General features: G+C 36.0%; 2 protein-coding genes across 3 annotated transcripts in view; one reads left to right on the top strand and one right to left on the bottom strand.

Annotated features, from left to right (window-relative positions):
* Positions 1–4076, top strand: part of LOC107730173 (NAD-dependent protein deacetylase sirtuin-3-like) — a 4772-nt gene extending 696 nt beyond the window's left edge. The window contains exons 3-8 of one of the 2 annotated variants that reach the window (XM_016540930.1): positions 70–243; positions 315–547; positions 1285–1385; positions 1579–1740; positions 2985–3197; positions 3586–4076. In XM_016540930.1, the coding sequence (XP_016396416.1) occupies positions 70–243; positions 315–547; positions 1285–1385; positions 1579–1740; positions 2985–3197; positions 3586–3588 (886 nt within the window). In that variant the 3' untranslated portion in view covers positions 3589–4076. Of the gene's footprint in view, positions 1–69; positions 244–314; positions 548–1284; positions 1386–1578; positions 1741–2984; positions 3198–3578 lie in introns of both variants that reach the window. The other variant, XM_016540929.1, reaches the window with a different exon arrangement.
* Positions 4077–8143: 4067 nt separating this feature from the next.
* LOC107730172 (D(4) dopamine receptor-like) overlaps positions 8144–15362 on the bottom strand; it is a 10642-nt gene continuing 3423 nt past the window's right edge. The window contains exons 3-4 of the mRNA XM_016540928.1: positions 13121–13716; positions 8144–8387 (exon numbers count right to left, since the gene is read on the bottom strand). Coding sequence (XP_016396414.1) covers positions 8185–8387; positions 13121–13716 — 799 coding nt within the window. The 3' untranslated portion in view covers positions 8144–8184. The remainder of the gene's footprint in view (positions 8388–13120; positions 13717–15362) is intronic.

The following is a 15362-nucleotide window of genomic DNA, read 5'->3' on the forward strand; positions in this document are numbered from 1 at the left end:
TTATGATCCCATTGAATGCCAGAAATTTCCCAGTGATTTGAAGGTTAATCAAACATTTTGACCTGATAGAGCTGCCTTCATAAGATGTGGTGGCGTAAGAGGGCTGTTCGGAGGAGGCCGTGGCAACATTCGCCAGCAGACTCTGGAGGACATTGCAGAAAATATCAGAGAACGCAAGTTCAAAAGAATTGTGGTGATGGCAGGGGCGGGTATCAGCACACCCAGTGGAATCCCAGACTTCAGGTAAAGAAGGACTCATAAGGGTCCACCTTTGAGATGGTTGCAACTTCTCTCAAATCATATTCCTCCCACAGAACGCCTGGCAGCGGTCTTTATGACAACCTTCAACAGTACAATCTGCCCTATGCTGAGGCCATATTTGAAATAAATTACTTTCATCACAATCCAAACCCTTTTTTTGCTCTTGCCAAAGAGCTTTATCCTGGTAATTACCAACCCAATCTGACACACTACTTCATTCGCCTGCTTCATGATAAGGGACAACTACTCAGGATGTACACGCAAAACATTGATGGACTCGAGCGAAGTGAGTGAAGTTCTTTTGTCTCACGTAACTAATGGTAAAAATAAGTTTCCATTGAAAAATGCTACTACTTAATCATGAAAAACATAATAGGTAATTTTATATATAGATAAAATTCATAAACTGTATTTGAAATTAATAAGGATAAATACTGATACAAAGAGAAACATAAAAAATTACATTCATTTGTTATGATTATTTTACTTGACATGCACAACATGGACTGATGCTCAGAGAGGCATTCTGTTAAGGTCAAGTTTGTGTTGAAAAGCTGCTAACAAATTGACATAATGTTCTCTTTTAAAATGTGAATGAGTGTAAATATCAACATTATCATATATGTCTAGTGGACTGAAGTCTGTCAGGTAAAACAAGAGCCTATTGAATACAATAAATATTTAGTTTATACACAGAGTTATGTTTCAACAAGTTCAAGTTAAACTTAAATAGTGCAACTCAAAAATATGTAGTAGTACACAAGTTGTAACTTGGTACCCCTTTACTCAAAACTAGACTAAGTTGTAACTTACACAGAGCTGGTGCAACTGGCTCCAGATTCATCTAATAATTAGCCTTTTTTTTAATTATTATTTATTATTATCAAAAAGTCTAGCAGAGTCAACGTTTGTCAAGTCAAGTTTATTTGTACAGCGCTTTTCACGATACAAATCATTGCAAAGCAACTTTACATTGTTTGTGTAAATCATTTATAAATGTCATTGATCTTTCATTGATTACAGTGGCTGGCATTCCCCCAAAGATGTTGGTGGAGGCACATGGAACATTTGCCACGGCCACATGCACAGTTTGCCGAAGGGATTACGAGGGAGAGGAACTCAGGGTAAGTATGTGTCGTTGAACTATGGCATTGAATATTTCCCCCCTGGAACTGCACTTCAAATAAACTCACACTCCTTTATAAACAAGCATTTCACAACCTGATTCTGACTGAATATTCTTTTGCTGTGATTTGTTTATGGTATGGTTGTTGAAATAATGAGTTAATCTCCTGATTTATGACTGTCTCCCGTTAGAATGATATCATGGAAGGAACAATACCCAAATGCCCTACTTGTAAAGGAATCATCAAGCCTGACATTGTGTTCTTTGGTGAGGAGCTTCCTCAGCAATTCTTCACCTACCTTACAGACTTCCCGATAGCAGACTTACTCATTGTCATGGGAACATCTCTAGAGGTGAGGAAAAGCTGCTGGATCTGTTAATGAGCTTTTTGTAAAGCTTAGCTCTGGATTTGTACCCACCGAACAAATGCAGTGTGAGACCAAGCCCCTTAAATACATTTAAACCCATTAGTTGCCGTATTTTATGAGTATGTGGGCAACGTCTGGTTGGCTTGCACTTACATAGTTGAGTCTTTAGGGGCTTTCGCTCCAGTGGAAGGCTTTCGTAGTTTCTCTAACTATTGGTGGAAGTACCTGCTTTTTGACACATTTCCACCCCAGGAACTAGACACATTTCCACCCCTGGAACTAATGATTTTAGTTATAGGAACACCTTTTTGGATTGGACTAAATTAGCTCCTAATTCAGAGTAGGGTCTAACCCAGCACAATAGGAACTACCAGTGACGTAAGTGTAAATTGATTGATCGAACAGATGTGTATGAAACATCGGCCAGTGCCAGGCACTTCTCTGTCCTCCATCCTCCAGTTGTTGACGTTGCTGAATGTCACGCTTAAATGACATTGCTGTCGGCCGGCCTACGTCATTTAGGAGTTCCTACTGGTGGTGCAAATGCAACCATGTTATTATTAACAGTAGTGAATTGTTTTGATAGCAGGAAAGTCTCTGTAAAACTTCACAGAATATGAAGCGCATGTGCATCAAACAGAAAAAAAATGCAATTCTGACTAAAATTTACATTGCGCTACAATACTTCTTGTTGGACAGATGTATGTTTGAAATTCTACATGTGACAAGTTGTATGTTATGAGAGCAGTAACAGTGATTATTGTAATGAAATATAAATGTTATATAATTGTGTTGAGTGAATGTGCGTGTTCCTCATTTGACTTTTACATTTAGTCTGTAAATTTAGTCAGTGATTTTAAAATTTGTAAAAAATATTGGATTAAAATGATTTGATTTTTTAAATTAAAATGAGTAATTTTTCATTCTTAATAATTCTATAATATATGTGTATATGTATATATTGTAGAATATATATGTATATATTGTATAGGGAGGTTTTGCAGTTGGCCAATAATTAATATGAGGGCATTATTATAAAAATGAGAAATATAGTTCAAAAATAATTTGAAATGGTTGTGTTAGATTTATACCAAGTATATCTGTACATCTATAATCTGCAGATCATTTGCAAAAATAGGCCTTGTGTTATGGAACTACATCCCCAGCAGATGCCACTGTTGGGTTATCTGGTTACTGCTTTTAAAAAGGCCTATTTTCTGCATTGTTAGGTGGAGCCCTTCGCCAGCTTGGCTGGTGCCGTGCGTGGTTCAGCGTCACGGCTTTTGATAAATCGAGATCTTGTGGGGCCGTTTGCTTGGGGGTCCCAACGTCACAATGATGTGGCTGATCTGGGTGACGTAGTTAGTGGGGTAAAAAAGCTGGTGGAGCTCCTTGGATGGAAGCAGGAATTAGAAGCCCTAATGAATGTTGGCGGAGACAAGGTAAGTTTTAATCAATCTCTGTTCTTTCATATATAAATCACACGAGTAGATGCATGTAGATTAGTCTGCTGTACTCAGCAGAACATTCATAAAATTTTGTATTCTACAAGAGTTATGGAGAAATAAATTTTTTATGCTCCTCTTGCACCATTATCCGTCATATTTCATATACCTCAATTGCCAGAATATTCTTCATGACTTTAATTTTAAAGACTGGTCCAATTTAATAACATTGACAAAACAGCTTGAAGCTGCTTTACTTGTCTTTAACTGTGTTTAATGTTTCCTTCTTTGTTAGGAAATAGTCTATATATATGTTTATTCTCATTTCAAAACCCCAAAAACTAGAGGTATCTAAAATTTTTCCATCCTTTTCTATAGACTTCAGTGAACAAGGAGGAGTGAGCAACCAAATTTCATCCTGACATGGGATCTGGAGATCCAGAATGGGATTGATTGTTTGGAAAGCCCAGTCATTGCCTCAGTAGTGAGCATGCACTAGAGGAACAGAGTTTCATTTGTTGAAAAGGTGTACTTGAATATACTGGGTTGAGCATGAAAATCAAGAACTAAATAACTAGGTCACCTCTACATACTGCAGGTAATGTAAAATAATGAATACAGTAATGTACTGTAACTTAAAGATGCAAAACAAGAATTTAATCTCTGTTTGTTTAGCTGGCTGTTATCCATCATCTTAAACAAATTTTATGACTGTGGTGATATGATTAATTTATTCTGTAACTAATGGTGGTTCTGAGATAAAGTGAGTGGCATTCAGCTGGTCAGTTCATCTCAATGAGGTGGCCAGCGTCAGGAAAAACCACCTTGATGAATAATAAAAGCTTTTTCTAGAATATGAATGGAGTCTTTATCTTATGTGAGTGTGAAGGATTTTTATCGTATTTGTCAAATGTATCAATTCTTTACCAAGAATAAGTTTTAATGGAACATTATTAAAATACATTTAAAATGAAGTAGAAAATGTCAAACCAAGTGCCATTGTTGTAAACAAAGATAGCACATACAAAACCTTTCACAAAAAAAAAAAAAAAAGATAGATAGATAGATAGACATACACTTCAGTGAAGATTAAAAAGCAGATTTAAACATTTTATAGATGGCAATACAGTGGAATATGTCTATAATTAATGTCATGAACTACACCTGTGGTTACTCTGCTAGGACACCTAAGTGAACTTATAGGGAAATCGCTTCCTATCCCATATATACTCTACTATTTATTGGAGGGGACAGTCATTTGTAGTGATGTCCGAAATCATATTGCACATTATTGAGTGCACTCATTCAGTCCCATAATGCACTGCAGTAACGAGTGTATACAGCTGACGTGAACTCAGTGGCTAGCCGCTAGAAAATGCTCATGAACAAAGGGTTTCGCTGAAAAATTCCCATGTCTCATATAAAGATGGCTTTCCCAGCCTTTTGGCCACACATAGTTTCTGAATTCACGCATTCATTTTTATTCACTACTTCAAGTGCACTATATTAGTAGAGTAATTTTGCACACAGGGGATTTTGCACACAACCTGCAAACATCTACTGAAAATAGTGATGCCAGTTGGCGACTCCAAAAATGTGCATGTTAAGTTCTAACAAAAGCTCTAGTATCATTGGTTTAAAGACACCACTTGGTTTGATATGTTCCGTTATCTAATGTCATTCCTTTCCCAGCCTTTTGGCCACACATATTTTCTGAATTCACGCATTCATTTTTATTCACTACTTCAAGTGCACTATATTAGTAGAGTAATTTTGCACACAACCTGCAAACATCTACTGAAAATAGTGATGCCAGTTGGCGACTCCAAAAATGTGCATGTTCAGTTCTAACAAAAGCTCTAGTATCATTGGTTTAAAGACACCACTTGGTTTGGTATGTTCTGTTATCTAATGTCATTCAATGAACCATAAACAAATACTGCACCTGTGGAACAGTCCTTAAAGGAATAGATCACCAAAAATGAAAGTTTTGTCATCATTTACTCACCCTCATGCTGTTTCAAACCTGTTCTTTTTAATGTTGAACACAAAAGAAAATATTTTGAAGAACCAAACAGTAGTTCCATATTAAGAAAAGAAATATTATGGAAGTCAATGGGGACCGTCAGCTGTTTAATTTCCAGCATTCTTCAAAATATCTTCTTTTATGTTCAACATAAGAAAGAAACTCATACAGGTTTGGAACGACATGAGAGTGAGTAAATGATGACAAAATGTTCATTTTTGGGTGAACTACCCCTTGGGACTAACGATTTACAGCCAGTACATAATAAAGGTCACAGTTATATTAACAGAAGACAGGAAAACACCAGGAAAACGATGCCCAGGGTCTTTGCTTACCTGTGTGAGCATGCTATAGTCTAGCTGCAGGGAGGGCTAAGGACTACAGATGATAAACAATTACAATAAACTGCAAAGTCTGTAATGTAAGACGCCTGCAGTGCTTCAGGAAGGACAGCTGAACATCCTTGCAGTGGCAAACCACATGTAAACATGCGTCCCCCTGGACCTGTTCAAGAACTTGCAAGTGCCTTGGTGGAAGAGTGGAGTAACATCTCATGGCAAGAACTGGCAAATCTGGTGCAGTACATAAGATGCACTAGTTCTTAAAGCAGCTGGTGGCCACACAAGATATTCACTGTGACTTTGATTTTGTTCAGGGACTCATTATTCCATTTCTGTTCATCAGATGCCTGTGAAACTTGTTCAGTTTATGTCTCAGTTGATGAGTATTTTTATGTTAATACAAATATTTCTACATGTTAAGAAATTTAAGTAAAAGCAGTTGAATATATGTTGACATTGTTAAGTGTAAATTTACTGTTGCATGTGCCTCAACTTACGGTCCACACATAGATGCTTCATTTGTCCAGTAAAAATAGCAATGCATTTTCTGCTTTGGTTTGTCATGCCATATAACTTCTTTACAGTGTTTTGACATTGTTGGAGTGAAAGAAAAACAGAAGCTCTGTGCTCATCGCATTCATAAACTGCCATATATTGACACACAATAAGGAAAATAGTTGCAGGCTGATAATGCAGAGGACTCATTGTTTGGCTGTTTTGTCTGTTGAGAAGGTGAACTGCGCAGTTCATTGTGTCATTGTGTCACAGCGTCTGAGTATGCCAGACACTACCTCTCTGTCTAATTCAGTTCGGCCTGCTGGCTAGTGTTGCTCGGTACTATACAGGGTCTGGACGGATAAAGCAAACAATACCCTCAATTATCCGACAATTCAAGATGTCTAATGGAAGAAACAAAAAGTTTTAAGAAGCACATCATATGATATGATGGGACAGACAGTCAGTGAAAACACCAGAGCAGAATGGTGATATGACAGAATCTCAGGAGGTTATAAACAGAAGTCAAGCAGCAATGTTTTGGCTGCTCTCACTGGGGACATGTCGAATATGCAGATTGCAGGTTGTTATAGAGGAGGTGGCAAGGGTTGAGCTGAGATTGCTGTGGCCTGAACAAGAAGCTTATTAGCTTGGTTGTTGAAGAATGGCCTTATTAGACGACATTGAGAATGAAGCAGATATAGACATGTGTGACAATTGTCATTGTGTGGTCCAAAACATGATTAGCACACACACACACACACACACACACACACACGTTCAAATATAGGGTTCTTGAGTTGTCTGTGTAGTTCTTTGGAAACATCTATTGGTTCGATGTGCCATCGCCTTTCAGGGTTCTTTGAAGTGAAAATATAGAGATGGTTTTCTAAAGAACCCTAGAACTAGAATGGTTCTACAATGGCATCATGGCAAATTAAAAAGGTTTTCCTATTGGATCAGGCTTTAAGAACCTTGAGCATGGTGACTCCACGCATTTGAACATACCCGACGGCATCAACAGTGTGACCATCAAGTGAGAAGTTTTGATATGGAAAAAAAGAGCTCCACCTGGTTTTGATTGAGCTATAAAAGTAATGGGTAGTCACCTAGCTGATTTCAAGTTTTCTGTCTACATAATATTATATATTATTGTCTTAATAACTAATATATACATGTAAATGTTTTCAATAAAAGTAAAAAAAATTTTTGCAAGAATCAGATAAACAAGGGAACCATTAGTTGGGAAGGACAGAAGTTCACCAAGGCCTTGGTTGTTCTTAATTCTCTAAGAAATGCCAATGTCAGGCTTATGGGAGAAGCTGCACTTGATCATGCAGACATTTTATTTATAATTCAATAAGAGAGGGGAAAAAAAGAGACAAGTGAGAATTCTGCCCAGGTGTCTGATCCTTTCTTCACTGCACACAGATTATATGCTCAAAGAATAATGCTAAGTATGGTAAAATCCTCAGGGCTTTTCAGGAACTTCATTAGAAACTTTCTCATGATGTTTTAGAGCCTTCAACTCACTGTAACATTAGGAAATCCTATTTCAAACCCCTGTTAGAGAATAGCGGCTTTATCACAAATGTCTCTTTACAGCAATATGCAGATTCCATTTTCAGAAGAATGAAATCAAACTCAAAGCTATACAGGATCTATGGAATATTTAAAATACTTTACCAAAATCAAATGTATTAAAATATGCAGTGCCACTTGAGGGACTGTGCTGTTACTAAATCACAAAGTTTGTACATTGTGGTCTTTTAATTTAAAATAGTCCTGCAAGCAATAACATCTCATAGATCTGAAATATGCAATGCATTATGTATTTTGTATCATTAATCTTAACTCGAACTGAGACATATTTTGACAGAGCATGGCATATTTTAAAATGCTGTACAAATGTTCTAGGCACCACTGAGAATGTTTTGTTGCACTGAAAAGTCCACTATATATATAAAATATGGATGTAGTACATGGTAGGCACAAACAAATAAAGTATTGGTAGGATTATTACAAGACAAAACAAGAAAAAAACAGTTGCAGTCCAGTTTACAACTACAATTGTCTTTAGCATAAATTATGGCATTATGTCTTATGGACCATTTGGTGTTTGTCAACAGCAGCGTGGAAGAAATCCTCTGAAGAACTTTCTGAATTCAGTGTTGAAGACAGTGTAGATAACTGGGTTCAGAGCACTATTCACGTAACCCAGCCATGTCACTGTGCTCATCAGGTCTGGAGAGATGTGACAGGATTCACACAAGGCTCGTGTAGTGTGAACTACAAAAAAAGGAGTCCAGCAGAAGAGGAAGACACCTGCGGGAAGATCACACATCATGCCTCATATTTGCACATCATGTCTCATATTCATTATCGAATTAAGGCACAATTTGGTGCATTTTCAGAGCATTTTCTAGAAACTACTAAACAAACCTTACATAAAAGAATACAAAAATATGTTCAACACAAAACAATTAATTTTGCTTTGCTAATTAAGTGTTTTTTTAATTAAAATAATTCCAGTTCCTCAGCTTGTAAAAACAAGCAAAATGTTCACATACATTAAAGGAATAGTTTACCAAAAACTTATGTAAATGACTTCATTGAAACTGACTTGAAGAAAGTTAGCAATACATCACTTGCCCACAAGTGGACCCACTGTAGTGAATGGGTGCCGTCAGAATCCAAACAGCTGATAAAAACATTATAATAATCCACAAGTAATCCACGCGACTCCAGTCCATTAATTAACATTTTGTAAAGTGAAAAGCTGTGTGTTTATAAGAAACAAATCCACCATTAACACATTTTAACTTTAAACTGTAGCTCCTAGCCAAAATATTAGCCCATAATTCATAATAACACTTCCTCCAGTGAAAAAGTCCATTCTCTGTTGTCCTCACAAGTTCTCTGACATATTTGTTTAGAACTTTTTTGGACTGCTTTTGCTAATAAACATGGCTTGATCTGTGCTTATTTCTCTCTTGATTCAGGCGAGTTAAAATCAGTAGCAGGGCTCGCAAAATCGCTAGCCCGACGTCCCGGGGCTATTGTGTTTTCCAGTCGGGCTACCAAAATGTATCACCACTTTGCCCGACGGGCTATCTTAAATGCAGATCTCCCGCGGGTCCTTAAAAACTCATAAAGTGAGTTGTATCAAACTTAAGGCCATAAAAAGTTTTAAATACGTTAAATGGTATAAGAAATGTCTTAATTATAATTTCAAGAGGTCTTACAGTTGGGGACGGAAAGACAAGAGTCGCGATACGGCTGTATTAAACTTCAAAAGGCAATGATTTAATAAATTGAATAAATATGAGCGCTGCACCTGTCAAGTCAAAACGCGGCGCGGATATCTTTATTTGAATGTATCTGAAGGGAACCGACTGTCCTCAGAAACGTGTCGTTGGCATTTTAATTTCATTTTACCTATAATTCCTGATAAAGCAGCATTTATGAGCACGGAGCTGCTTTGTGTTACAGCCGTTACCGGGGAAACCGCATTATTTTAGCGCTCCTACAGCGCCACCTTGTGGCAGAGAATGAATTTGCATTTCCAATAAGCCTTTCTTACTGTTTATGGTCAGATCAATGCAAATATCAACTCGTGTTTTTACGCAGCAAACACATGGAGTTGTAAATGAGAAAGAAGATAATGTGCCTTCTAAAAATCTAAACAATTAAGACAGTAATATTTATATGTTTTAAATTAACAATAATTTATATCCTTGATTTATCCCTTTTCATAAAAATGGTCTAAAGGCTGAAATGCTGTTGTATACGATTTTAGTTTTTGTGAAAACCTGTATCTGTAAATCATGTAATTTTATGGCTCAGCACTGTATGTTACCACAGACATTGTCCAACCCCACTCATACTGTGTTCATTTGACTTGTGCAGCTCTTAAAATGGGTCATAGATTGCCTTACATTTATTTTTTTAAATTCTGCAGATAGGCCTACCCTGTAAATAGTGAAATAAAATTCCTTCCTTCATATTTGTTGATATTTGTGTATTGAAAATATTTTTGATTGACATTTAAACTCCTATCTGATTTTCTATATTTATATATATATATATATAAGAACGCAATATTATAGATAGAGGATTTATATTTTTTGTGGAAGCAATAATTTGAAGTTAAAAATGTCTTCATGTTGCATTTACTGATTACTTCATGATTAATTCATTAATGGACTGGAGTTGTGTGGATTGCTGTGATGTTTTTATCAGCTGTTTGGACTCTTATTCTGACGGCACCCATTCACTACAGAGGACCCATTGGTAGGCAAGTGATGTAATGCTAAATTTCTCCAAATCTGTGAAGAATAAATTGATGAAGAAACAAAGTCATTTACAACCTGGGTGGCCTGATGATGAGTAAACGTTCAGCAAATTATTATTATTTTTTTTTTTTGAGGGTACTATTAAAGTATTAACTATTCACTTACAGTTGAAGTCTGTATGGGCCAAAACACTGCACTAGAATAAATGTTCAAATCTACACTGTCAAGACTTTTAACATTACATGAGATTAGTGTGATAAGTTTTATTAACATTTAAGTAAGTGTCATGACCCTTTCTGGTTCAGAAAACCCATAAAGACTGCATGAGAAGAACTGTTTACACACTTTACATAAAATCCACCCACATGAATTCCACATAAAACAGTATTTACACTACTGAAATGACAATTTATATCACTTCACTGCTTAAATAACTCACATTTGTGTATGGCTAATTAATACAAGTGCTTTCAACAAAACTAAAGCAGCATCTGGATCTGCTTTTTAACCTTGCAGAATGCCTGGTTCATTACTGTAAATGTGTTTGTTTGTTGTTGCAAATTTGATGGAATTCAAAATGATTTTCTGTGATTGATGACAGCATGCCATAACAATCCCAAATTACTCCATTAATAGGCAGAACGTTGTAGTCCTAGTCCTGCTCCTGTTCTGATAAAGCAAAAAAAAAAGAGCAGTCCAGGCTCAAAATATTCATGAATGACTTTAAGAGCTCTGGAAAGCTTTGGATAACCCAGAAACCTGCAAAATCACGGCTATTAATTCTGCATTACGCAATGCTGGCATAAGAATGTCTTATGAAAGTGACAAAATTATGTCAAATCAAATGTTATGAATAACATGTGAGACAAAGCTACACATATAAATCAACCTCATGTATATTATAGATATTAATGTGCTCCTCCAGTGGCCTCAGCTCTGCTGAATTATTCAAGTATAGTAATGGTATTTCTATAAATACCCAGTAATGGAGTTAGAATAAGTTTCAGATCATCTACATAACTTCAATAAGATGTTTCTGTGATGCAAAGAAATGTTTACATCTTTGGAAATGTTACCTCTTTCCCCACCTATTGCTTTAGGCCCTATGAATCCCCATGAGGAGGTGAGTTGCACATTCTGTGTACAATAAATTTGGAAATGTCCTGCTGTTACCTTAAGGCAGGGGTGTCCAAACTCGGTCCTGGAGGGCCAGTGTCCTGCAGAGTTTAGCTCCAACCCTAATTAAACACACCTGAACCAGCTAATCAAGCTCTTATAGGCATACTAGAAACTTCCATTCAGGTGTGCTGAGGCAAGTTGGAGCTAAACTCTGCAGGACACCGGCCCTCCAGGACCGAGTTTGGACACCCCTGCCTTAAGGAGTAATTTAACCTATAGTCATGTATAGTCATATTAAATACGGTTTTTGACATGAATAAAAGGTGTTACCACATAAAGCACAATTTGATATAGGAGAGAGTGGGGTAAGCTGTGCCAGTTTTCCTTAAAGGGATAGTTCACACAAAAATAAAAAAAATCTGTCATTATTTACTCATTCCCATGTTGTTTCAAATGTGTTTGACTTTCTTAGTTCTGTGGAACACAAATTAAGATATTTTGAAAAATGTCTTTTTTATTTTTGGTATGTGTGTGAGAAAGTAAATTGGGTTTAATGTTGTATGGACAATGTTTTTCAAAATATCTTCTTTTGTGTTCTCCAGAAAAAAAAGAAAGTCATATGAATTTGGATCAACATGTGGGTAAGTTAATCATTACAGAATTTCATTTTTGGGTGAACTATCACTTTAAGTTTTTAAGCAAGTAAAAATGATAAAGATGAAACTAATGTAAAATTATACTTCATGATGTCTGCTATGAACAAAGATTACAAGAGAGCATAATATAATATAATATAATATAATTAGTGCTGTCAAACGATTAATCACATACAAAAAAAAGTTTTTGTTTGCATAATATATGTGTGTGTTCTGTGTATATTTATTACGTATATATAAATACACACACATACAGTATATATTTTGAAAATATTTACATGACTATATTTATATTCATATAATTTATATTATAAATAAATATATTTAATATATAAACAGCATATTTTTCAGAAATATATACATGCATGTGTGTGTATTTATATATATATACATAATAAATATACACAGCACACATACATATATTGTGTAAACAAAAACTTTTATTTTGGATGTGATTAATCGCGATTAATCATTTGACAGCACTAAATATAATATAATAATATGAGGTCATAGAAACATTATAGAAATAGAAATAGCTATACTTTTCCCTATGGATCAGCTATGATTTAATACAATGAACAGGTTTTCAACAACAACAACAATAATAATAATAATAATGAAGAAGAACACAGGTCTAATCTTTGCTATTATGTCTCTGTGTTAATTAATGGTGGCCTGGAAATGAGGTTAAGGCACCAGGTGAACCATGACATCGTAATTGGATAAGAGGGATTTGCCTGTAGTTCATTTTATCTGTGTGTTCCGGGGAATTTCAAATTCGGTGGCAATTTCATTCAAAGTTTTGAAGCTTATAACTACCTGCACACAATAATTCAACTGATTTGTTGATAAAAGTTCAGGGGCATTTATTAAGTTGTATTTTTATGTCTTTTTCATTCTACTTTTTGAGGTCCTTAAATGAGTTATATATTATGCACTTTCAACTCCAACAAGACTGAAACAGACAAACAAATACACCAACGCTTACCCACAACAACAGGTAAAACCCTCATGGCTTTTCTCTCCCTTCCATTGATCTTAGCCCTCTTCTTTCTCTGAGCTGGCTGGCCATATTGAATGTCAGAGTAGGCCACAGTCTGAATGGGGCTGTTTTTGTACTCAGGTGGGAAGGGGCAGACGGGCTGTGTGAAGTCATCAAGCTCCTCAAGACTGGACTGGGCCAAGTCCCTCTCAATGACCCGGGGCAGAGACGCAGGCAGAGCCCCCAAGGGCGGGAGGGCGGCAGCCACTGCAGCATGCTGTAAACTGCGGCAAGCCTGGATACCGTTTCTCAGTTTGACTCTGCGTGATTCTTCCCACTTGCGCAAGCCATGGAACATCCCAAAGTACAGTAGGAGCATAATGGGACATGGGATAAAAAAGGAACATACAGACGAATAAACCACATAATTGTTGTCTTCAAGTTTGCATTCTCTGGGGTCTCTTTGAGGAACATTGTTTATTCCGAAGATGACAGGAGATGCCACAGCCAGCGCCAACAGCCATGTAGCAGAAAGTAATAGAATCTGCCGATAGTCAACATGTTTCCTGTTGTAGTTAAGTGGTATGGACACTGCTATGAACCTGTCAACAGAATGCATATTGAAATGTACCATCAGTACAAACAGAAAAAAAGCATTCTAAGCATTATGATCACAACAAAGCCAAAGTTCAGACTCAAATGGTCCTCAAGCAGTTTTGCTTCAGGACCCAGATAAAACAAGAGTAAACAAGTGTGTCCTTTAAATTAAACAGGAAACAACTTATTAATGTTATCGTGAGCTGCATTGGCCCAACAGTATGCACAATGATTAACATGAATGCTGAAAAGGAAAATATTTTTTTTATTTTTACATTGTTTTATAGATGGAGTGTTCGGTTTCATGTGCTTAATAGCCAAAAATTCACTGCACAAAATATATTGTGGTTACCAGAACCCATATTTAAATTAGTCTGGGTCATATTTTCTTTCACTTTTTGCATAGTTTTGTTCACGGACTTTGATGATGAGGGCATGTCACGCAGTGTAGCAACTCATAATGTTATAACTGCACATAATGTAAAAACTGCACATAACGTAATAAGTATTACATTATTATTGTAATAAAATGTTCATAATGTAATAATTTTCTCAAAATGTAATTAAAATCTTGAGCTCATAATGTAATAAAAACTAAAATATTGTAATATTGTCATAATTATATAATTATACTTATAATAATGTATAAGCAGCCCAGTATAAGGGACAGGCAAAATATTTGTGCTGTTATTTAGCCTATGTGTATAATATATATATATATACACATCTTATTTATATATATCTATATATATATAAGAGATATAGAGATAAATGCCAAAATGAATCTCAGACGTGAACATAGTCTTTGCTTTGCTTAATCTTTTCATGTACAAATTAATTTATTTTTAGAAATTATTTATAAATTAATATAAATTATATAGAGTAACTAAACTATAGCTGAACTTTAATGAGGGGACATTGTTCCTCTTAGCATCATGAAAAAAATTAAACCCTTTAATTAAAATTCTGAATGCATTACAGATAGTCTAGTATGTGTGCAAAGAGTGCTCCCTTTATAATTTCAAATGCACTGAGGCTGTCACTCATCTCAGTTCATCGGTTCAATGGACGTGTCTGTAATTAGCTACACTGCTCAACGCTGCAAACATTGTAAATAGAAACTGATGCTCTCCAGAGCACAAATGCAAATATGCACAGAAGAGTTAGCCAAATATGTTATTATTACAGTTTCAACTAAGGGTGCTCTTGGTTTTTTTTTTTTTGTGTGAGAGTGATTAGATCCCTAAACTAGGAGTGACATAATAAACTGCTTTCTGTATGGATTTAATATGGAATGTTGCTTAAATACTGGAACAGTTGGCAATCCTACTTTGCATGTTTTAAACACTTAAGATTATGTTCTTACTTTGGCCATGCATTAAATGCACATCCTTGAAAGAGCACAGTTTGCTGACATATTTACTTTAAAGTCCTCGTGAACCGGAAGTTGCTGCCGACTGGATTTCAGTGTGGTGGCGCATTTCCAACTGAAACAGAATATTGAGTAGAGGACGGGGTTTTATTTTTGTGCTCCTCCTCTCATCTCTCATCTCTCACTCACAGCAGACTAATGGTCGGAGGGGTGTGGTTAAGCATATTCTGCTCAAGCCGTCAAACTGACGTCATCAGAGAAGGCATGCCATTCCAGAGC

Source organism: Sinocyclocheilus rhinocerous, unplaced genomic scaffold (assembly GCF_001515625.1).
Source record: "Sinocyclocheilus rhinocerous isolate Xijiao unplaced genomic scaffold, SAMN03320098_v1.1 scaffold36, whole genome shotgun sequence".
In the NCBI taxonomy this organism is placed as follows: domain Eukaryota; kingdom Metazoa; phylum Chordata; class Actinopteri; order Cypriniformes; family Cyprinidae; genus Sinocyclocheilus; species Sinocyclocheilus rhinocerous.